General features: G+C 33.3%; 1 protein-coding gene across 1 annotated transcript in view; it reads right to left on the reverse strand.

Moving 5' to 3' along the window:
- The window catches only part of Arid4a (AT-rich interaction domain 4A), a 71,942-nt gene that overhangs the window by 42,681 nt on the left and 3,240 nt on the right, over positions 1 to 26,021 (reverse strand). The window contains exons 3-11 of the mRNA XM_077799531.1: positions 25,900 to 26,010; positions 23,612 to 23,677; positions 22,490 to 22,580; positions 11,113 to 11,192; positions 10,930 to 11,024; positions 7,098 to 7,230; positions 3,335 to 3,414; positions 1,954 to 2,030; positions 1,271 to 1,437 (exon numbers count right to left, since the gene is read on the reverse strand). Coding sequence (XP_077655657.1) covers positions 1,271 to 1,437; positions 1,954 to 2,030; positions 3,335 to 3,414; positions 7,098 to 7,230; positions 10,930 to 11,024; positions 11,113 to 11,192; positions 22,490 to 22,580; positions 23,612 to 23,677; positions 25,900 to 26,010 — 900 coding nt within the window. The remainder of the gene's footprint in view (positions 1 to 1,270; positions 1,438 to 1,953; positions 2,031 to 3,334; positions 3,415 to 7,097; positions 7,231 to 10,929; positions 11,025 to 11,112; positions 11,193 to 22,489; positions 22,581 to 23,611; positions 23,678 to 25,899; positions 26,011 to 26,021) is intronic.

Genomic DNA, 26,021 nt, shown 5'->3' on the forward strand with positions numbered 1-26,021 from the left:
AATGGTTAGATTCCCCTTCTACTTAATCAGTACAGGGTCTGGACATTTTTCAGTCTGACTTGCAAATATTTGCTTTCCCTCTTAGGGCATAGCATCCGCAGGGTTATACAGCACTACTTACATTCTCTTCCACATAAAAATCAGACATTACATGAAAGGAAAAGAAAGACAGCCCATTTCAAAGCATCTGGCAAACCTCCATTGGCAACCTGCCAAGCCTCTGCTAAACCTTCCTGTCTTTCCGAGCATGCTCACTTAAAACCAACAGCATGTTACTATGGCAACTCTGTAGGCAGCCTGTAAGTATGAACCGCCATTCTGATTTCAGAGTGTAAAAAACCAAATACTGCAGAGGAAGTAAAAGGAAAGAAACAGCGTATAACCTTCATCATATATAATTATACTCATGTTATTTCACAGATTCATATTTGTATATGTAAAATAGAAACAAACATCCCACATTTTTCCAGGCAAATATTTCACATGCTCAAATAAGTCCTTTTTCAATAAATTCATTCTTTGTTTTGCCCCTAAGCCCCTTGACCTAATAACATCCAAAAATGTACTAGACAATCTATTATATTTAACAATACTGTTGAATAAGTAGACAATATTCATATAAGCAAATATGTGCTACTCCATGGATGATTTCCTACAATTGTATTTTAAATGACATGGCAGTATTAAAAAGAAAACCATTTATACTTATAAAATATAAGCTAAATTTTTTTTCTATATTTTCTCAAACAGCCAAATGAACTTTTCTTCGGGTTTGGATAGAATTTTTTACCCTGAAAAAGATTTTGAGGTTATCTCTTAACCTCTACCAGGATTCTCTAACCAGACTTGAGTTCAAATCCCTATCCTCCACATTTCAGTTGTGACACCTTTCTGAATCTCACCTCATCTTCAAAGTAGGATAACAACAGTTATTTCATAAGGCAACAGTTTAAATGAAATAAAATACTTAAAAAGTACATTTCTTTCCTTCTGGGTTATTTGGAAAAGACCCTAAGGAAACAAATCTTAATTTGTGCATAAAACTTGATAAACACTTCCTGTCACTTCTAACCCCCCCAAAACTAGTGTTGATTTACATACTGAGTTATGAGCCAAAAAGCTCCCTCAACCCTCAAATCAACTTGAGCTAGAAATGGATAGAAACAAGTGACAGGGAATCTAGAACAGAGGGTAAATACATGACGGTATTATTATTACTCGAGAGCATTAAAAATGTTCACATTTGCTATAAACATGAAATTATACCTACCACCTCCTCTTCTTCCTTTTTGGCTTCCTTTTCCTTTTCTTCATCATTTTCTTCAGCAGGACCTTCTTCATCATCACTACTGGATGACTCAAGGATTTCACTTATATCCATTTTCCAATTATCAGGAACAATTCTAGTTTTTAAGAAGATACTTGCTTTCTGTAGCCCTACGAGTGAAAATGTACTTCAGCAGTTGCTATGGAATTAACAGCACAGAATGACAGAAAAGGCATGACATTCAGAATCAGAAGATCTGAATTCAAATTCAGCATGTATAAAATGATGCGGTAAGGTTGAACATATTTGAACATATTTCTTAAGCTATAATGTTGTATAAATGTTATTACTTTAAGGAGTACTGTTAGAAATCTTAATGGCAAAATATTAAAGTTAAACTTGTCTAAAAATTATGAATCAAATATTTTATCCATGCATTTAAAAAACTACCATTAAGGTCTGGGGATGTGACTCAGTGGTAGAGCAGTTGCCTAGCACACATGAGGCCCTGGGTTCAAAGCCAACACCATTAAAAAAAAAAAAAAGCAACCCTGCCATCAGATAAGAGCGATAATCAACTCTAAACAGTAAAAAGGGCACCCGAGAATATTCGATCTGGCTTTATTCATTGAGAAATAAGGGATTTCATTCATTTTGAAATAAGGGATTGATTCCTCCTATTTTACCTGGTTTAGTGGAGAGCTCTGATTCTGGTAGATTGAGAATGTCTACTTCCTTAATATCTTTCCTTGCTATAGAATAACTAATAACAGAAAAATAAAGGGGAGGAAAACCACTTATTAAATAAAATTTATGACTTCAATAGTTTATATTAAAAAATGAAAAATATAAAACCCCAAATCAAATTTATTTTGTTTATAAAAGTGTTTTAAAAGTCTAAGACCATGCATATCCCCATCTTTTTAATAAAGGATCAGAGAGAATACAAGCAAAGCTAGTATCTTATTTCTGAAGTTTTATATACTCAAAGTACCACTAATTTGAGAGCCTTAAACCCATATAACCCTCCTACAGATAGTGCAGGGAAACTGATAATAAGCATAATATTTCCAACACTTGTAGACAGTGATGCTGTTATAGTTTGGATGTGAGGTATCCCCTGAAAACTCACATGTGAGACAATGCAAGGTTTAAAGGAGAAATAATTGGGTGACAAGAGCCTTAACCCTACTGGTGAATTAATCCTCTGATAGGATTAATCGAATGGTAACTGAAGGTGGATAAGATGTGGCTGGAGGAGGTGCATCATTGAAGGCATGCTTTGGGGGAATATATTTTGCATCTGGTGAGTAGAGTCTCTCTCTTCCTAATCATCATGTGAGCTGTTTCTCTCTGCCACACTCTTCTGCCATGATATTCTACCTCATCTCAAGCCCCAAAGAATGGAGCTGGTTGCCTATGGACACAGACACCTGGAACCATGAGCTTTCAAATAAACTTTTCCTCCTCTAAAATTGTTCTTGTCAGGTCTTCTAGTCACAACAGTGAAAAAGCTGACTGAAACAGATGCTTACTTTAATGTTCAATATTTCTTAATTGTTAACTAATTTTAATTTTAAAAAAATTACTCAAAACTAATACTTAAGTATCTTTACTATGAGATATATTATGGTATTAAATTTTTTTGGAGAATTATACTTAATAAATGTATGTATTAAATTTCTCCTTTTAAAAAAAAAAACTGAGGGAAAACTTAGGGAAGTTTCCAACAGTCTGGTTTTTAATCAGAAAGTCAAAATAATTATTCTAGTACTATAAACTCTATGAAAAATAAGTTCATAGTTCATAATATGAAATGGTCATGATAAAAATAGTTCCACAATTAAAGAAAAATCAATGCCTTGCTTTATTTAGAAAATAACATTTTCTTAATATTATTCTCATATCAGTAAAAAATACCCTACGTTACAAAAACTCAAAACTTATAACAACTTCTCAGTTAATAAGTGATTAGAATTTTAAAAATAAAGACACAGTGAAGTGGGTCTATTACTGATTCTACTTCTTATTCTCCCATGTAAAATTATTAAGTGATTCATTACTTACAATTTAGAATCGATAAATGATCGAACTAAACACTGATCCTTTTTCACTGTGATGTCATCATTACAGCTAGGAGATATTACCTGAAATATAAAATAAAGAACTAATGATCCCTATTTCCCTTGTTTAGTAAAAGAATATATTTTTTAAAAGAATACCTCTGGTCCCCTAACTTCTCAAATGGATTATACTTTACAAGAAATAGCTCCATTATAAATAACTTCCATTATTAATGAACTGTTTAATAATAAAAAAAACGAACTCTGGATAATATGTAAAAAGAATAACTGATAAAATATACGTTAAAATGTGACCTCTACTTTTAAAATATTTGGGATTTATCTAAAATAAATAATAATTCATTTTTTGACCAAAAAATAAAATTTATGAAGGTGTGATCTGAGATGAAAATCTGGCACCAGCTAGGTGTGGCGGTGAATACTTGTAAAGCCAGCAATTCAGAAGACTGAGGCAGGAGAATCAAAAGTTCAAGGTCAGCCTTTGCAACTTAGGGAGACCCTGTCTCAAAGTAAAAGGGGCTGAGGATATACCTCTGTGGTAGAGCGAGCCTGGATTCAATCCCCAGTATCTCAAAAAGGGAAAAAGGAAAAGAAAATATGGACACATTATAATTTTTAAAAACATACTTCTATCAGCATCTATTTTAAAATATGGCTTTTGTTAGAAACGAGACAAGAAACACCTAAGAACCTTTTCTTACCAGGGCATCTAAATTTTTTTTTTTTTTTTAAGAGAGAGAGATTTTTTTTTTAATATTTATTTTTTAGTTTTCGGTGGACACAACATCTGTATTTTATTTGTATGTGGTGCTGAGGATCGAACCTAGCGCCCCATGCATGCCAGGCGAGCGTGTTACAGCTTGAGCCACATCCCCAGCCCGGCATGTATAATTTTTAATAATTAGAACAATTTTTTAAAAATCTAAACAAAAGGGGACTGGGGATATAACTCAGTTGGTGAAGTGCTTGCCTTGCATGCATGAGACACTGGGTTCAAATCCCAGTACCACCAAAAAATAAAAAGAAAAAAGAAAAAAAAAGATCTAAACAAAACACTTTTTTTGGGGGGCTGGGGATGTGGCTCGAGCGGTAGCGCGCTCGCCTGGCATGCGTGCGGCCTGGGTTCAATCCTCAGCATCACATACCAACAAAGATGTTGTGTCGGCCAAGAACTAAAAAATAAATATTAAAAAATTCTCTCTCATTCTCTCTCTCTCTCTCTCTCTCCTCTCACTCTCTCTAAAAAAAAAAAAAAAAACACTTTTTTTAAAATTTATTTTTTAGTTTTAGGTGGACACAGTATCTTTATTTTATTTTTATTTTTATATGGTGCTGAGGATCAAACCAAATGCCTCATGCCTGCCAGGTGCGCGCACTACTACTTGAGCCACATCCCGAGCCCTAAATAAAACACTTTTTAACTTTTAAAAATAATATCTTAATGCTTATTAGTAAATAATTTCTGAATACTTTATAGAATTTATATTTGAAAAAAAATTAAACTGGGTGTGGTGGCACACGATGATAGTCCTAGTTGATCAGTAAGTGAAGGTAGGAGAATCACTCCAGCCCAGGAGTCCCAGGCCAGCCTGGGCCACAAAGCAAGATCCCATCTCACAAAAAGAGAAAAAAGCCAGGTGCAGTAGTGAACACCTTTAATCCTAGTGACTTGGGAGGCTTAGGTAGGAGGATTGCAAGCTCAAGGCCAGCCTCAGCAACTTATCAAGGGCCTAAGCAACTTATAGAGACCCTGTCTCAAAATAAAAAATAAAGGTGTGGGATGTAGAGTTCAGTGGTTAAGTGCCTCTGGGTTCAAATCCCAGTACAAAAAAAAAAAAAAAAAAGACTTGTGATAAATTACTGAAATACACCTGATCATGAGTTCCCCAATACTATCCTCTCTCCTACAATCTAGCACTATACGTAGACTTTTTATGCATTGTCCAATACAGTATTATTGAGTTACACAGGACTGAGCATTGGATTTGCAATCTTTTTCATGCTGTGCTGGGGATCACACTTAGGGCCTCGTATGTACTAGGTAAGTGCTCTACCACTAAACTATACGTACTCACAGTCCCCAATTTTATTTAACTTTAACTAAGCTACATTTAAACTTAAATAACCCATACAGTTCATGACTATTTTATTGCACAGTATATATCCAGATTATTAAATATTCTTGGCAGTCACATCTTGTTTTAACAACAAATGGAAGAAAATGTTTCTTTGGTAGGTACTGGTAATTCTTAAGACTAGTAATATAGTTGTACCTACCCTAAAGATCTAAACGTATAACTGAGGAGCAAACAAAAGAAGACATACAAAAAGAACAAAATGGGGATAAGTATAGTGATTCCACAAGGCACAAGATAGTATGCAAATACCTAGAAGGAAGAGTTAACCCAAGGTGGCAAGGAAGAGGTGTGGCATTAAGACTTAAAGTAAGTCTTAAAGGATGAATAGGCATAACTGAAGGCCTCATGATCTTACATGTGAACCATTCTAATGGCATTCAAATGGATTCTTGCCACCTCCTGGCTTTGCAACAACAATGGTTCCAACACACCACTGCTTTATCAACATTCCTAAACATGCAGTTCAAATGATACCACTCGTTTGCAAAATTTTCTGCAGAATTAAATCCAAATTCTTACAGGTTGATAAACTGTACAAAGAAACCTTACTTAGTCTTTTAAGGATCCTTCTGTACCAGATACAAATTATCTTTTCAGTCATGTTTTCTATTATTCCCCTATTCTCATTTAATAGCTAACCGAAATGGAGTCCCAGTGAGACAAATTCTTTTTTTTTTTTGTACCAGGGATTGAACCCAGGGACGCTTAGAGCCACATCCCCAACCCTTTCTTATATTAGAGATAGGGTCCTGCTGAGTTACTTAGGGACTCACTGAGTTGCTGAGGCTAAATTTGAACTCCTGAGCCTCCTGTGACAGTCTCCCCAGTCACTCGGATTCCAGGCATGTACCTTTGCAATGGGCAAAACAAATACTTTTGACTCATCTCATCAAATAATACTCTTGTCTCTGCTAATTAAGGTGGGGTAAGAGCTCACAGGAATCAGGTATGTTAGTTAACCAGGGTGGGATGGGGTGTTTAGAAAACAACTGAATATCTAAGGATGGTCTCAAATATCCACTTAAAGAATGCAAAATTGATAATAAGGCAGATTCAGTGAAAACTGATTATTTATTTATTTATTATTGAGACAAGGGTCTCACTTTGTTGCCCAGGCAGGTCTTCAACTCCAAGGCTCAAGCCATCTTCCTGTCTCAATATTCAGAGCAGTTGTGACTATGTACATGTCTTGTGCCACTGTACCTGACTGAAGGTTTATTTTTGAGAATAGGATTATCATGGTTAAATCACTATTTAAAAAAGATGTAACTAACTTTAAAAGTAAAAAAGTAATCTGAATTTAGTAAAAAAAAAGAATTCAGGAATCAAGCTAAAGGAACCTGAAGGTACAAAAATGGATAGAGAGGCCACTGGACACATTTTGAGGTAAGAACTGAAAGGTTCCAGTAAATGAGAATGAAAAAAAGGGAATAATAAAGGACTACAGTGAAATACGATTTTTGTAGACCTGGCTGACCGCTCAGTTTTTAAATCTGCACCAAATTAAATTTGTGTAATGCTTTCACAATATTTCAAAAGCTTTTTAAAAAATCTATTCTAAATAAATATTTATATGGTTGATAAACTGTGCAAAGAAACCTTACTTACCAAAGCAGGATACCATTCAGTCCTCTCAACTGTAGATACCACACAAACAACTTTTCCTAATAATTCGTCATTGAGACGTTGCTTATCTTCATCTTCTTCTTCACTACTTTCTTCTTCCTTTTCATCTTCAGTACTACAAGTTAGAATAACCGGATCATTATGCTAACATAAATCATTATTCAACACAATCAAAGTGGTTTGAATTTAGTATGTTGAATTCAGCACATAATGTAGTAGACTCTCTATTCCTATTGGAACTAAGGAGATGGATACTTTCTTAGCCGCACACAAGTCATCCCTGAGTTGTCTATGGCAACTGAGCCCACTTTACTGTATCAAGTAGGTCCTCATAGAAGCCACCATCTGGGACAGAAAAGGCTAACTACACCACCATTAAGTACTTACATTTTTGAAGATTGCATTTCTGTTTTTTAATGCCAGAGGTCAGATAATAAATTTTAGTTTTCTAACAGTCTATGAAAATATCTCAGGAAAACAGAGATGAAAGTTTATCTATGTAACTTCTCTGGATAACAAAAGTTTATCCTAAAGGGTAATCAGTATGTATTAATTGTAAGCCTATAATCTCTTTTTAATAAAAATGTATATGTACTCCCATTTGAATTATTGAATAATCTGATATCTTAAAAACATCCTGCATTACATTGATATGGCTGGAGTTTACTACAGGTATACAAAACTATTAATTCTTATTAAGTGGTTCAAATTCATTCAGTTCCTTATCCTGTTATGGTTTCATTCCTTCTTTTCCTCTTCATAGATGACAAACTCCACACTGCTTTTTTTTATTGTCTCTATTGATCAGTTTTTTAAATCTTCTTCTAACACCTCTATTTGCTTCTCCAAATAGAGAAGCACTTTTGAGAAACCAGATGACTCAACTTTTTAAAAGGATAGATAAAATAAGTGTGAGCAAGATTTTGCTAAAAGTCTAAGAGACTAACCTAAGAATAAAATATTTAGATATTAATGATTTATTGAATACATGTAATATACCAAGTTCTTATTATACATGGAAAATTTATATATATTATCTAACTTCCTCCAAACTGGCCAATGCATTATCATTTCCATTTTTCTCAGTTATGAACCAAGAATAGTATCTTGCAAGTTTTGTGAACACTAGAGTAAATATATGTAAATGTACTTAATTTCACAGAGGTGAAATAATTTCTCCAAACTAACATATCTAGGAAGTAGTGGAATGGATACCTCCACTTAGGGACCCCAAAGATCTTTTATTACTTTCTGGTTTTCAACTTAAGCATTACTGACTTTGCCTTTTAAAATCTTCACTATAAAACCTCCCCACCCTCTCCCAGCTGCAATAAGTACATCTGATACTTGGGTCTTATACTTGGGTCTTGGTTTCTAACTACTATTTTCCACTAAAAGATACAAGGGTCCCTGGAGAAATGGCCAATTCCAGAGTTGAGGCAGGAAAAAAATAACATGAGGGTAAGATACTTTGTCATGCCAGAAAGTGACAAAATGCTCAAGAAATGGTGAGGATATGTTGAAAGGGCACAGAGAGGCTCCTGCTGGCTAAAACTGGGACAGCTTGAGCATCAAAATTAATTTTTAAACAGTGAATCATAACCCATTAAGTAAAATTAAAATTCATGAGTCCATAGTGATAAGGAAAAGATTTTTACTGTAGTTACATGATAGCTAAGAAATGTAACAAACACACAAAAAAATTTTTTTAAAAAATCACCATTTTGGTATTATAGTGGTAGGCAAAAATTATTGACTAACAAAGACCACTGAAAGTTTGATAAAGAACACAGTAGGGCTGGGGTTGTGGCTCAGTGGTAGAATGCTCGCCCAGCATGAGTGAGGACGTGGGTTCGATCCTCAGCACCACATAAAAATAAAGATATTGTGTCCAACTAAAAAATAAGTATTAAAAAAAGAACACAGTATTTAAATAATTTTAAAGTATCATCACACAGATTCATGAGTTACAAAAGGGAAAATGGTAAACTATGATTAATTTCAAAGTTGAGAAATTTGGTAGACAGCACCTTAAGTAGGTGATCAAAGTTAATATCACCAATTATGGGAAAAACTGATAACTTACACTTACAAATGCACCAGCACTGAAAACAACTCAGTATCATTTACATAGTATAACTGTCAAAAATATACAACCTGAATATAATGATGAAAAAACTATTGTGCAAACCCATATTGATTAACAGTCTATTAAAACTTGCCTATATTCTTCAAAAATGTCAGGGTTATAGAAAACAAAAAAGGTCAAAGGACTTTTCCAGATTAAAGGGCATTTAAGAACCACATAGACAGGTTGATGACACCTCTGTATAAAACCAGGAACTCAGGAGGCTGAAGAAGGAAGATTCCAAGTTTGAGGCCAGCCTAAGCAATTTAGTGAGAACCTATCTCGAAACTTAAAAAAAAAAAAAAAAAAAGAACTGGGACTGGGGCTGTGGCTCAGTGTTAGAACGCTTGCCTCATATGTGTGAAGCCCTAGGTTCAATCAAGCACCACATAAAAATAAATAAATTAAATAAACATGTCGTGTCCATCTACAAATAAAAAAAATATTTAAAAAAAAAAAAAGGTCTGGAGTTGTAGTTCAGTGGTAGAGTGCTTGCTAAGCATGAATGAAGCCTTCGGTTCAATCCCCAATACTTCCCAAAAAAATAAAGTGTACGATTTTGGATTATATCCTAGAATCAGAGGGAAAAGGGAAGGGATGTCATAAAAACTACTATTAGCACAATGGGCAGAATTAAGTATAACAACATATGTGAAAAGAGAGGATTATAAAGCAAAATATGCCCCCAAAAAAACATTAAAAATTGGTGAAACCAATGAAAAGTATATAAAAGTTCACTGCATTACTACTATTATTACTTTTTATTTTTTGGCAGGACTGGGAATTGAACCCTTGTATGTGATAGGCAAGTAATCCCAGTGAGTTACATCCTTAGCCCACGCTTTTTTTTTTTTTTTTTTTTTAAGAATCGGACTGAACGCAGGGATGCTTAGCCAGTGAGCCACATCCCCAGTCCTTTTTTATATTTTATTTATTTATTTTGATAAGTTTTTTAAAATATTTTAGTTTTTAGTTTTTGGCGGACATTTGTATGTGGTGCTGAGGATTGAACCCAGGCCGCACGCATGCCAGGTGAGCGCGCTACTGCTGGAGCCACATCCCCAGCCCCTTTTATATTTTATTTAGAGACAGGGTCTTCCTAAGTTACTTAGGGCTTTGCTAAGTCGCTGAGACTGGTTTTGAACTTGCAATCCTTCTACCTCAGTTTCTTGAGCGACTGGGATTACAGTGCTGCATCACTACACCCAGCATCCCAGTCCATTTTAAAATTTTACTTTGAGACATTGTTTCACTAAGTTGCCAGCCTGGCCTCATCTTCCTGTCTTAGCCTCTTGAATAGCTGGAATGACAGAAGTGAGCCATCATGCCCAGTTTTCATTGTATTATTCTTTCAATTTTTAAGTGTGAAAAATTTTGAAAATAAAAAGGTAAAAGAAATACATATACTCTATTACAAAAGGGAACTCATCATTAAGATTAAGGATTTGGGCAAAGTAATTTAAAACAAATGTAGCCTTTCTGAAAATGGAGTTATGATAATCTGAGGGCAAAGTAATAAGAATAATTAAGGATAAGGTCTACTCAAAATAAAATGTCTAACATAAGGACACAAGATGTTGAAAAAAGGTTATCCAGGTTACCCAATCAAATGTAGTCATACTGGGAAAATAACCTGTTTAATGTGGTACTAACTATAACTAAGATACCCAAATACGAAAAACTTACACTGGAAGTGAGGACCTTCTTCCTCTATTGGTTTTCTTTGCAATTACTGGAGTTCCAAAATGCTCTGGATTTGTTAATGGAAGCTGGTCAAGTGTCTGGTAAGAAATAGATGAATTAAATTCACATTTTACCTCTAGACCAATAGCTGTTGTTAAACCCAAAAAGTCCATCCCGTCACCCTACCTCACTCTCTGCAAAATGTCTCTCTCCTTTCAAACAAAGTGATGTTCGTCTCAATGTTCTCTCATCACCGTCATCAAACACTACGAAATAAGCAAAAGATATCAGAGCATTTATGAACACAAATTAAATAAGAATGTCAATGCAAAGACTGGTATTGTTGCTATTTATTTAGAGCTTAATATTTGTTAGCAATTTTTCAGAACTCTTTAAAATGAACATAACACATTTTTTTTTACACTGTATATACCAAAGAGATTCAGGTTAAATGGCTGCCCCAACTACTTTTTGCCATTTGCTTTTTAAATTTCTATCACTATAGAACTACCTTCTTAACATTAGCAAACCCAGCAAAGAATGAACATTAAACTTTCTTCCCTTTTAGAAGAATAAGCAAAAAAAAAAAAAATGGTTTAAAAGAAATAGTACGAGTTCTTTTGCAACAGTTATCAATGGAGTACCCCTGACTTCTTGAAGCTGTTTGACCTCAGTAATGCTATTGGCTAATGCCACTTCTTCTACTTAATTACATGGTATGGAAATACTGGTTGCCAAATTTGAAAGTCCTAAGGATCAAGCTTTTCCTCTGCTAGAAAGACACTTATAAGTGAGTCTGAAATAAGGAAATTTCAGAAAGACAAAGTTGTTTCTTTAAAAAAGAAATTAAAAGAAGTTATGATCACTCAGTGAAAGTTTTTACTTTTACTACCTATTTAACACAATCATACTACTTTATTAACTATGTTTAAATAGTTCAAGAAATGAAGGTAGTTTAACAATTTCTCATTAATACTCCCCATAAAACTAACTATAGTTTTGATAATATTAATAGGTTTAATTTTGCAGAATGTACTGATTTTATCATAATATTAAGCTTATTAAGAAGAAAATGCTTTCAGAAGACATCTAATCATCTAGTATTATGAAGAAATAAAATATAAAAAGAAAGAATCCTCACCTCAGATACTTAAAATGCATATTCATACAATGGTGATTGTATATCTTATGAAAAGAGCATATTCACAGGAAAGCATATATATATACAAAATTATCATTATTAAGATCTAATCCTAATTTTCTTAATTCTAGATTCTTCAAAGGAAAACTCTACAACACCTCGACTTAATAACTTTTAAGAATTAGTTATATTAATATCAGAATGAGAATCCTGAATTTTTTTAAAAAAGGATGTTTCATTAGTAAGCACTCTGTCTTCAAATCATGAACTTATTTTTAAAAAGTTTTTAAAAGAAAACTTAAATAAAAGCACTTGTGTACTAATCTATTTCAATCAGTTCTCTTTCTGAGACTAAAGATATCTAGTTTATATTCTCTTATATGCAGGAGACAATAAAAGGTACTGAAGCATATATTCAAAGAACCACAATGATTTCACAAAAGCAGCTGTGCTATGTGCTGTCCATGATCCAAAAATTGATGACTACCTGCACATACAATGACAGAATAAAACACAACATCCTCCATCAATTACATCACCAATCTGCTCTTGATTAATAATGTCCAAAATATGTACATCAAAATCATGATGTATATGTTAACAAGTATAATAAACCACAATTCTTTCAAAATTCAAAAGAGATCATTAAACTTAAAATAATTCTTCATCTTAGTATTAATGTCTGAAGTGTAAAGTTTCATAAAGAATAAAACCTTAAAGGTTTCAATTTTCCTTTACGCCTACAATGGTAAAGACAATGATACTGTGTATATACATATTTAAGTGTAGGTATGAGGAGAGAAAATGAGAATAAGGATGATTGATAATATCATATTTAAATAGCAAAGTCTTTTCACAGGGTTCTATCATTTGTCAATGGCAGCCCTAAATCAAAACATTCTGATGACAAATTTCTACAATTTATTTTCCTTAGTTTCTGTTCAAAAGAGGGTTGTGGTATGACTACTTCACAGTTTTATAAATGAACCCAAACAAAGAGAAATAGTTTTTTTTAATTCACAAAACTACACAAATGTATATATTGAAGTACTTTATACATTTGTTAAGTAATGTAACTTTTAAAGATTTTCTGAAACTCATGAAAATCCAACAACATAGTGGAGTTATTAATCTTGACATCCCTGATTACCAAAACCTCAAAGAAGCTCCTTCTGAAAGAAGTTCCTCTCTTGGCTTCCATGATAAAAGTCCCATCCAAAAGAACAACAACAAAACAGAAAAGTGACTTTAGGATTTTGATAAGAGCGAAATGATTAGCTGTTGTCTAAAGTAAGATTTAGTTCACCTTTATGGTACGACATGCCAAGAGAAAAAATGTTTAACTCTAAGGATTTAATAATCTTTATGTCTGACGTCTACCAAAAATGGCATTTGAATAGGAAAGAACATGGATGTAAGTTAAAAGTAGTATCACTGTTATTGCAACACTTTTTGTAAATACGAAAATCTACTTAAAGGAAAACAAAAAAGATGATATTCTCATGACAACACTAATCATATTAAAAAGTCAAAACATACAAACCTTAAACCTCATCTGTTAAAATTCACAATCAGAAAACAATAAGGGGTGTACGGAGTGATACTGACCAAATTATATTGTTATACTGTGTGTGCATGTATGAATTTATAACAAGAAATCCCATGATTATGTAAAAAACTACAGTGTACCAATAAAAATATGGAAAGAGAAAAAACAAAAGGGGTGTAATTACTAAATACAAAAAATATCTGCCTGCCTGTTATAACAATGATAATTTAGGACAGTAAAATAATAACAGTAAATAAAGATATATCTTTCCAAAGATGTAATTAGCTACTGCTAATTAAGCTTCTACCATATTGTAATCCACACAAAAGTCTCTGCAAGTTGGGAATCACTATCCTTCTTTTATAGATAAAGAAACTGAGATTCAGAAGGTTAACCAATGAACTATAATTAATTTTGTTAAGGAAGAATCAAAAGACATAATAATCCGGTATGAGACATAAAATAAACCTACACAAACCTAGATGGTATAGCCTACTACACACCTATGCTATATAATATACTCTGTTGCTCCTAGGCTACAAAAAAAAGGGGAGGAAGTCAAGAATTCTGACTTCACAAAAATAAATATCATTGTTGTTATGTTTCTGGACAGCAATTAGGATTAACAGAATATTTCACATGCTGGGGTAAAAGCTTTAAAATTAATATATATATATATATATATATCTCCTAGTTAGAACCAATAGTTTTTAAGAAATTTACTTTTACTTGACAAATAAAAATAGTATATATTTACACTATACAACATAATGTTATGAAATACAGTATGTATACATTGGAATGGCTAATCAAGCTAACATATGAATTACATCACATATATTTTTTTTGTGGTGAGAACACTTAGAATCTACTCTTGCACACAACAGATTTCTTTAACTTACTTAACAAATTTTGTATTGACTAATATCTCACCAATCTCTCATCCCCTGCAACCCACCACAGACCCCATAATTGCCATTCTACTCTTTTCTGAGTTTGACTTTTTTAGACTCTTCCTGTAACAAAGTTCATGTGGCATTTTTTCTTTCTGTGTCTGGCTTATTTCACTTAGCATGTCCTCCAGATTCATTCATGTTGTCAAAAGTGACTGGATTTCCTTCTTTTTCAAGGTTGCATGGTATTCCATTATGAATATATAGCACATTTTATTTATTCATTCATCTGTTGATAAAGTCTCAGATTGGTTCCATATACTGACGATTAGAAACAATGCTACAATGAATACGGGAGTGCAAATAGCTTTTAGACATTCTAGTTTCATTTTTCTTTGGATGTATGATAAACACCAGTGGAATTGCTGGATAATATAGAAGTTCTATTTTAATTTTTTGAGGAACCTACATTGGCTATCCTATTTACATTCCCCTGAACAAGGGTTGCAAACATTCTTTTTCTCCATATCCCTGTTAGTACTCCTTATCCTTTGTCCTTCTGATAACAGCCATTCCAACAAGTGTTAAGTGATTCCTCATGGTGATTTTAATTTACATTTTCCTGATGATTAATATGTTGAGCGTTCTTTCATCTACAGTCATGCATCAATTAACAAGAGTCTGAATATGTTCATGGATTTGTTGTCAGTGGTGTTAGTCAGCTTTTTGTCAACTTGACAAAATAATCTGAGAAAAACACCTTAGAAGAGGAAAGGTTTATTTTGACTTATGGTTTCAGTCCTTTGTCAGCTGGCTCCAAGGCACAAACATCATGGTGGAAGGGTGTGGCAGAGGTAAGCTGCTCATATAATAGCAGCTGAGAAGCAGAAAGAAAGAAAAGGGTCAGGTATAGTCCCTAAGGGTATGCCCCCAAGGAACCACACCATCCAACTAGATTCCGCCTCCTCCGGTTTCCACCACCTCCCAATAGTCCACTAAGGTATGAATCCTTCAATGGTCAGAGCCCTCAAGATCTAATCACTTCCCCAAATCCTCATCTCTGTACTGGGGACCAAGCCTTCAACACATGAGCCTTTAGGACACACACCAGATCCAAACTATAATATCATGTGATTTCATCATTGTGAGAACATCACAGAGGGTGCTTACACAAACCTAGATGGTAAAGCCTATTATATAAGTAGGCTGTATAATACAGTCTATTGCTCCTGGGCTACAAACTTGTACAGCATGTTACAGTACTGAATACGGTAGGAAAGAGTAACACAAGAGTAAGTACCTGTGTATTTAAAATATCTAAACATAGGGTACAGTAAAAATATTGCATAGAAAGTCAAAAAATAGTATCTCTGTTATTACAACACTTGATGTAAATCAAAAATCTACTTAAAGGAAAACAACAAAGATGAGATTCACCTGCATAGGGCATTGACCATCAATGGAATCTGAAGACCAGAATTGCTTTGGGTAAGTCAATGATGGAATGGTGAGTAGATGTAAAGGCCTAGAGTAAAACCATACACTATGTAGATCTTATAAACATTGAACATTTAGGCTCCACTAAACGTATTTAAGATTTTTTTTCAATAATAAATTAATCTTAGCTTACTGTAACTTTTTAGTTTATAAAGTTCACTTTTAAACTCCTTGACCCACATAACAATACCCATTTTAAAACACAAATCCATTGAACAGCGACACAAAAATACTTTCTTCCTTTATATCCTCATAAGCCTTGTCTTTTTTTAAATGTTTTCTCTTTTTTAAAAAAAACTTTTTAAACTTTGTTAAAAACCAAGACATAAACACATATTTGCTTAAGCCTACACAAGGTCAGGGGCATCAACATCACCATCCTCCACCTCTGCACTGTCATACCGTCATACTGCAAGGTCTTCAGGGGCAGTTACACCCATGGAACTTTCATCCCCTGTGATAACAAGGCCTTCTTCTGGAATACCTCCTGAAGGACCAGCCTGTGGCTGCTTTACAGTTAACTTTTTTTCCTTAAGTAGAAAGAGTAACTCTAAAATAATGATAAATAGTATAGTAAATACATAAACTGGTAATATTGTCATTTATCAATACTATGAGCCATATACAATTATATATGCTATACTTGTATACAACTGGCAGCACAGGTTTATTTACACCAGCATCACAAGCGTGTGTGTGAGTAAACTATTGCATTGCAAAGTTCATGAAGTCACTAGGTGATGGGAATTGTTCAGCTCAATTATAATCTTGTGGTACCACTGTCATATATGTGGTCAGTCACTGAACAAAATGTCATTATGTAGTGCATGATGGTGTCCACTGACCATTTGTATGTCTTCTTTTGAAAAAATATCTATGTCCTGTGTTAGCTTCCAGTTACTGTAACAAATACCTGAAATCATCAACTTAGAGAAAAAGCTTATTTGAAAAGGCTTATAGTTTTAGAGGTTTCAGTTCAAGATTGGTAGGTGCTTTGGAGTTTGTGGCGAGGCAGCACATCATGGCAGCAGTGCATAGCAAAACCATTCACCAAAAGTGAGAGGAAGAGGAAGGGGCTGGGGTCTCATGGGCACAACCCCAATGACCAGACATCTTACAGATTCCACCACTTCCCAATCATGCCACAGGCTAGCGACCATATTTCTACACTAAAACTTTCTACACTAAAGCTTTTAACACATGGGCCTTTGGGGAAACTTATCTGGAACACAGAAGGTCCTTTGCCATTCTTAAATTGGGCTGTTTTCTTACTATTGAGTTCCTTATGTATTTTATATACTAACTCCTTATATTTGCAAATATTTTCTCCCATTGCACAGGTTGTCTCTTTACTCTGTTGAATGATTTCTTGGCTGTGCAGAAACTTTTATTCTGGTGTAATCCATGTATCTATTCTTGCTTTTGTTGATTGTATTAGTCCATTTTCCTTACTAAAACAAAATACCTGAAGATGACAGTTTTGGAGGCTGAAAATCTAAGACCAAGCAGCCCAATAAGTTCAACCTGTGATGAGGGCCTAATGGCAGATGGCTTGATGGCAAGTACATGGGTAAGACAGATCACAGTGAGACAGGAAGCCAGAGGAAGATTTAAAGGCCACTTTGCTCTTAGTAACTCAATTCCTTTCAAGGAAAGCACTCTCCCAATGCCCTGAACACTTCAAAGCAGGCCTCATCTCTTAAAGGTTCCAGACCACATCATATTTCTACACTAAAACCAAGCTTTCACACATGAAACCTTGGGGACAAGCCACATCCAAACCATAGCAGTGTGCTTTTGGAATCATTAAAAAAAAAAAAAAAAAAAAAAACTTATCACCCAGGTAAATGTAATAGAAATTCTAGCCACATTTTCTTCTAGTCATTTTATAATTTGAGGTGTAAGTTAATCTATTTTCAGTTGTTGTTTTGTTTTTATTTTTTTGTATATGGTATAAGCTGATGCTCTAATTCCATTTTTCTTCATGTAAATATCCAATTTTCTCAACACCATTATTGAAAAGATTTTCCATTGCCCATTTTGTCACCTTCATTGAAAATCAACTGACTATAAATGCATGGATTTCTGTTTGGGCTCTGTATTCTGTTCTATTGGTCCATGTCTGTTTTTGTACCAGGACCATGCTGTTTTGATTGCCATAGTTTTGAAATCAGTAGTGTGATGCCTCCAGCTTTGTTCTTTTTGTTCAAGATTGCTTTAGTTCCAATAGTTCTCAAAGACGGTTACTCTAAGAGTTGTGTGATAGCTACAGAAGTCTCTCAAAAATTTAAGCAATCTACAAACTGGAGAAATTTATATATGTGTGTATGTATACATATGTATTTACATTAACAAAATATCGGGGGAATAATAAATCTTTTATATGATCATTTAAATAATGGGTTAAAGCCAAAGATTTCTTTGATGCTTAGTACTTCTCTAAATTAATGACCTCCTAGTAAGTGTTTATCACCTGGTTTTGAAAACATTTTTGTGATTGATTTGATTATAAAAACATTGTCATAAAAGGGTATGTAAGACTAAATTAAAAGCCTTATGAGCCTGCAGTACAGTCTATTCAGCATTTTAATTTAACATCCTCTACTCAATACTCTATCAATTAGAACATCTAGGAAATCTGATATAACAAATGTTCAAACAATAACTACAACACAAAAAAATATCTGATTTTTTTGGTTGTTGTCATTGTTGTTTTTACTGGGGATTGAACCCAGGGGTACTTAACCACTTAGCCACATTCCCAGACTTTTTTATTTTTTAATTTTGAGATAGGGTTTCACTAAGTTGCTTAGAACCTCACTAAATTGGTGAGCCTGGCTTTGAACTTGTGATCTTCTAGCCTCAGCCTCCCAACTTACTGGGATTATAATCATGTACTACTACACCTGGCCAAAAACATCTGATTCTTAAAAAGTATTTCTTGTTATAAAAATACTGTACTAATTTAAACAATAGGATCAAGTTTAGTGTTAAACCTGAAATAGGATGTATATATACATACATTTAATATGTAGATTGCTGACATTTTCTTCCTTTAAATTTTCCTTATTTTACAAGTACAATGTGCTATTGTAGTACTACAAAAAGCAAAAAGAAAAAAAAATGGCACATTCAAAATATCTGAGTTTGTATATTTGAGGAGCTAATTGCAATATTCAATTGGAGATATAAATTTTAAAATCAATTCTGACACCTTTTGAATGACTAGACAGGTAACAATAGTCACATATATCACAGATTCCTTATATTTAGTGGAAGGATTAGAACTGTCAAATCAATAGATTATGGTAGGAAGCAACTGTTTTATGATAGAGATGATATTCTAATGCTTAAAAAAAATAAAAAAGACCTGGGGCTATGCATAGTTCAACATTGGGGGGCAAAGTGGCATTAGATTTAAAATTTTAAAAACACTGAATCATTTTATATCCATCTCTTTTAAACTGGTTAACCAGCTATAACAGAAGAAAAATACTTATATTAAACAAGGAATTAATGTCACTAATAATAATTTCATTTTATTTTCTTAATCATTTTTCCCCATTATATTTAATTTATTTATTTTTATGTGGTACTGAGGAATGAACCCAGGGCCTCACACATGCTAGGCAAGCACTCTTCCAGTGAGCCACAACCCCAACCCTAATGATAATTTTAGATAATTAATGATCAAAAGTCCTATTTCATTAAAGCCAGCAATGTGGTGTCTTCTTTTTTCATTTCTAATAATGCAACATAACTTCAGGGATTTCATGAAATTAAAAAAAGATCATAAATGGGGCTGGAGATGTGGCTCAAGTGGTAACGCGATCGCCTGGCTTGCATGGGGCACTGGGTTCGATCTTCAGCACTACATAAAAATAAAGGTGTTGTGTCCACCGAAAACTGAAAAATAAATACTAAAAAATTCTCTCTCCTCTTCTCTTTAAAAAAAAAAAAAAAGATCATAAAGAATATCAATATTTTGTATAATTTTCTGATTCTACCTATATAATAGTTTGCTGACAATGGAAAATGAAAAAAACTTCCAGAAACAAGCAATTAAACATAATGGGTAATATATGCTCAATAAAAGAAATACATAGGAAGCTCATGACTTACAAGAGTGCACAGATTCCAGTTTGCCACTGTTTTAAAACAAATAGTAAAAAAACTCATTATGTGTACTCTGACCATTCTTTTGGTCCACCTCCATCAATAAACATTACTCATAGTAGGGTAATATAATGAGTGTGCTTTAACTTCATAGTGCCTCTCAAAATCTTTTTATAGAAGAAAATCTGATTCATGCACATAAATGCAAAAATCATTAATATTTTATTTTTGCTGTTCTGTTTTTGCAGTGTTGAGGACTGAACTCGGGGCCTTATGAATGTGAGGCAAACATTCTATCATTAAGCTATATCCCCAGTCCTCTTTAATAATTTGGATTTTTCTCCCAAAATAAATCTCTATTTCTCCATGTGCCATCTGTTTTTCTAAGTGTGTACTACCTGCATCAGAGTCACCTAAAGTACTTAGAAAAAGAAAGATTTTTGCATTGCCATCCCTGGACATATTAAATTTGAGAGATTTGAGGTCCTCAAATCATTTTTTGTAAGTGCCAACTGATTCTTATGTACGCTGATGCTTGATACTTTGATTATATGCAATTTAGGTTCTAAGTAGTTTGAGAACAAGAATGATATAATTTCTTCTGTAATTACCCAACACAGAAAAGCCCCATAGAGAATGCTCAGTATCAATTTGTATTCAGAAATCTTAAAATACCACTCACATAGAGTACAGAGGTCATAATTCATAACCGAATGGTTGTTCTGGGATGTAAAAACCCAGAATGTGAAAACCTGCAGAACATGAGCATTTTAGTATTTGAATCAGAAAAGCCTCATAAGTAATTTGAGTGCAACCTTGATAGTAAGTATCATAAGATGCAATATTAGTATTTGAATATGCAATATATAATTTCACATGATTCTGCACAAACCAACTTCTGTCATTTTGACCAAAGCTATCTTTAATACATAAAAAAACTATTTATTAAATCTGTAAGAGTTAACTTTAAGCTTATATTTTAAATCTCTAACAATTATCAATAGCCACGACAAGGATTAATAAAAATATGTAGTTCAGAATAATGGTTTCATTGTGAAACAACAACTTACAATAGGTCCAAAGAGAATAAAAAAGGTTAGGAAAAGAAGTTACATACAGCAAACTGTTGCTGCTAATAGAAGCTACAGAGCAAGACACAGGAAGTACAATTTTAAACCAAATATGTTCTTCACAACTCTGAGCATTAACTGGAAATGAATGATTTTTATCCAAAGCAATGAATCAAGTACACTAAAGGTAAACCTAAAAGATCATTTTCTTTCTTTTGACAAGGTAATTACATTATAATTACACCACTTATATCACAATATAAATATAAAAACAACAATGCTACAGGTATCCAGTATAAAACATAGTATCAGATGTAATCCACAGGACTGTGTAGTACAAACTACTGCAAGATATGGAAACATTATCTATTGGTATTCCCATCAGCATAATGATAGCAACTATTTAAGTACTACTTGAAGGTTTTCATTTACATATAGTATGATACTTGTTGCTTCTCACTAAAGTTTTCTACAACCAGTGTAAGCCAACATATGGAATGTTAAGAATATATTCACATTAACAGCATGATCATCTTCCTTTGATTTTTTTGAGATGGGGGTCTTGCACTGTTGCCCAAGTTAAACTGGAACTCCTGGTCTCAAAAAATTTTCCTATCTTAACCTCTCCATTAGCTGAGATCCCAGGAGCTCATATGCAGACCGGTTTTCTAAGTATGTACTACTCATGCCAGAATCACCTACTATGTTTATGAAAAGAAAGATTCTTGCATTGCTATCCCCAGACTTACTAAATTTGAGAGGTTTGAGATCCTCAAAACCTCAAATCCACTGCAGTTGGTTTAAATCTTTCATGAAATCTGCCAACAAGAGAACCCATATTGTACTGAACGTAAAAAATGGAGCTACAAACATCTGGGCTTGACTCTGCTCTTGTCAGAACATTTTTAGCTTGAAAATTCTATGGTAACATCTAGATTACCCTTATAAAACAGGTAGCAATAGCACCTATGAAATTTTAATTGCAATTAAAGAACAAACGAAAAGATCTGATTTTTTTCTTATGGAAGAAAAATAATCATATATTCTTACTTTTTTAGAGAAATATCAAAGTAATCTAAAACAAAGTACATTCTTGGATGAAACAACACAAATGGCCAAGCAACTCTTTTGTTAAGAGTAGGGTATCATTAAAATTTAATCCAGCTATATCCAGTAAATTGACAGGAAAGAATAAACACATGGTTGTCTGCCAACACAATGCTTCAGTGTATCCACAAAATAGAGGTATATGTAACCTCCGAATCAAATCTATGTATTAAATTACTTAACTACTTACCCACAGTATACCAGCTAGCATCTGTCAACTTGCTGATAATAGCTTCCTGAAAGGATCCATCAGATGTCCTGGTTTCAACAACAGCTCCAACCTAAAATATAAAACCCAAATTTCCTTACCAAATTTAAACAAACAAATCAAATCACACCCACCATCTACATTATCTGGGTAAGAAAAATAATACTTATAATAATTCTTCCTTACTGTAGCTTAGATCTTTATCATTTATGGTGCTCCTATCTTCATTATGTTATTTGACCCCAAAGTACTTTGGCTTAAGTAAGGTAACTATTATCATCCCTATTTTATAAATTGAAAATTATAGCTCAGAAAGAGAAAATAATTTGCAGATTCCAGAATGAGAACCCAGTCTCTTAAATCTTACTTTAGAGCTTTTATATATCACACTGCCTTCAAGAAAATTAAATAAGAACCATAAAAATATAAGACAACCAAAATAGTCTCAATTTTCTTTCATAGAAATATTGAATATTGGACTCAGCATTTGCATTTAAGGGACCTTTTAGATAAAGGTTCACCTGGAGACAGAAGGATGGACCAGTTGACCTTCTTTCAGCTTCCAGACCTTTGTATATCAGATAATAACCGAAGTGGTACTCTGACATAACAAAGATTTATTACATAAACAAATGGCCAGAAATGGACGGAACACATAATAAAGGTATTCATTAAATTGAATTATGAAATGAACATAGTTTACTTGATAAATCAGAACAACAGAAGATTCAAGCTTACAACACTGGTATCTAACTTAGCAGGCATCATCTCAGATACGGCAACGATTTTAAAAAAACAAATTCAGTCTAACAATTTAAAACAAAGGATGGGCGAAGATTTAACATATTTATATGTATATTAAATTACCCTGATGTTAGATGCTTGACCTTCTTTTAAAGATACAATTATTGCAATATCACAATTTATACTAACTATACAAATATTGCAAATCATAATTTATACTAACCACACAAATATCTCATTTGTATTTTTATTTTCTGTTTAACATTCTTTTAAAATGTTGATTATAAAATTAAATTTGGTAAGTTATGGTATGAGTTTACAATTCATTATTTTCGATATTAAACTGTATAACATACGTACTCTTAAAGGACCCTTTACTTGATCATCTTGCACCAATTGTGTTGTATTATCTTGTTTCAGGAGTACCTGAAAAATATTTTTGCACAATAATTTGCATGCTTCAGTTTAAAACAATACATTCATGTTAACACTGTAGCAACCATGTCTTTAAGGGCCCTTTCTTAGTATCCTGTGGTTACCTCTGATTATTACACTGTCTTATATTTATGCTTATTGTCCCTCTCATCATTAACTAGAGTTCCTTGTGAGCCAGAGTCTTCCTTTTATTACTAAATCCCCAGCAGTAGGCCAGTATCAATGCATATTATAGGCATTTAATAACTTTGCTGAGTGAATGAACAATAGAAAATTTATAATCTATAATGATTACTTTAAACTTTAAAACTAACTTTAGTGCATTTTATCAATAAGTCATAAGTCATTAGAGATTCTGGTTGTTATCAAATATTTTCTTAAAAAGGTATCAAACTTTGGGGGGGGGAGCATGGGAGGAATGGAGGAACTTTAGGTAGGGCAAAGGGGAGAGAGAGGAAGGGAGGGGATATGAGTGTAGGAAAGATGGTAGATGGACACCATTACCCTAAGTACATGTATGAAGACACAAATGGTGTAACTCTACTTTGTGTACAACCAGAGACATGAAAAATTGTGTTTTATATGTGTAGTATAAATTCAAATGTATTCTGCTGTCATGTATATCAAATTAGAATAAATTTAAATTTTTTTTAAAAAGGTATCAAACTTTACTGCCTACTTAAATCCAGAGGTCCTTAATCTGAACAATAATCATGAGCAAATTCAGTTACAAAATAGTTCCTTTCTAATTCTCCTTTCTCCCTTCCTCCAAAATCCTTTCCTCCCAAATATATAGGGTAACCATCCCAAATAAAGCAATCACACAAATGAGCAAATTCAAATTCTAGGTAATGTTGATATGATAAAAACAATCCTAAAATTATCACTGTACTGATTGTCAGTAAATGAGAGCCACAGGGAAAAAAAAAGTAAAAATAATCAAACTCTACCATAAATATTTAGTAATCGAATCTTATGATTAAAAGACTATTAAAACAAAGAAGAAATGAACACCAAACAATATCCTAACCATACTTACAGAAAAATTTTAATGGCAGATCAAAATTTAAATAAAAAACTTATAAGAATCATGAAAAACTCTACCACACAAATCACATTTCTCTAGTTCAATGATTCTCAACATTTAACATGCACCAGAAACATTTGGAGTGCTTGTTAAAACACAATTACTGAACTTTACCCCCAGAGTTTCTAATTTGCAAACAAGTCAGAAAAGGGCCCAAGAATTTTCAGTGTGAATAAGTTCCCAGTTGAGGCTGATGCTGAATGTTTGGGAGTTACACTTTTCGAGTCACTGCTCCAGTTCATTCATTTATTCAACAAATTTTAAGAACCTGTTATGTATTAAGCCCTATTGTAGGTGTCAGGGATAGAACAAGTCAGATGTTTCCTCTTTTTGGTGCTTAATTCTGGTAGGAAAACATTAGATATGTAAATGAATAAAAGCAAATTGCAAACTACAGGTACAGCATGATCCAAGAATAACAACAATAATGAGAGGCACATTACAAAACCTAGAAGATCACATTGAATCTCTTTGGAATGTTATCACGGAGGCTCATGTATAATGTTAAAAATATTTTTATAAACAGGAACTTTTGCATTTAAATAACAAAGACTGACAGAAACTATACTTATATAGGAAAAATTACTAGAAGGAAACAAAAATTGTTAACAGTGTTTCTGAAAAGTAAGCTATAAGTAATAATTCACCTGTATTTTCTGTATCTCCAAATATTATACAGTAATATATTAATCTAATTTTTTTCTGGTCATAAAAACATCTTAAAAATCAACTTTTGATTCATTTTTAATGTTGTCTTAAAAACACAATTCCTACTGTACTGTTCTAATTACTGAAACAGTCTACCCGAACATTATGAAAGGGGAGAAAACAGATTATAATAAGTATGCTACTATAAACAGGAAAGATCCAAATAATAGGAGTATCATGAGCGTGGTATTTTGATAGAAGCATCTTGGAATAATTTCTCATTTGAAGTTATTTCTCAATTTTTAACATGTGCTTTTCCTATAAACTTAGTGTATAACAGTGCTTTCACATATTATAGGTTCAATAAACAAAATATTTTCATTCTTCCCCTCTAGATAAAAAAACTCTAATCTTTTAATCTAGTTAATGAACCTGTTACATTAAAAAACATACACATATATGCATACACATATATTACCTTAACTTTCACCAGCCTTTTCACCGTTTTAATCTTTGCCTCACAGAAGGCACCTCGGTACTTGGCACTGACATCCGTTCCCACTGTCAGGTAGGCAGGCTCATCCGCCGCCTGATGAAAGG

The sequence above is a fragment of the Urocitellus parryii genome, chromosome 6 (assembly GCF_045843805.1).
Source record: "Urocitellus parryii isolate mUroPar1 chromosome 6, mUroPar1.hap1, whole genome shotgun sequence".
In the NCBI taxonomy this organism is placed as follows: Eukaryota; Metazoa; Chordata; class Mammalia; order Rodentia; family Sciuridae; genus Urocitellus; species Urocitellus parryii.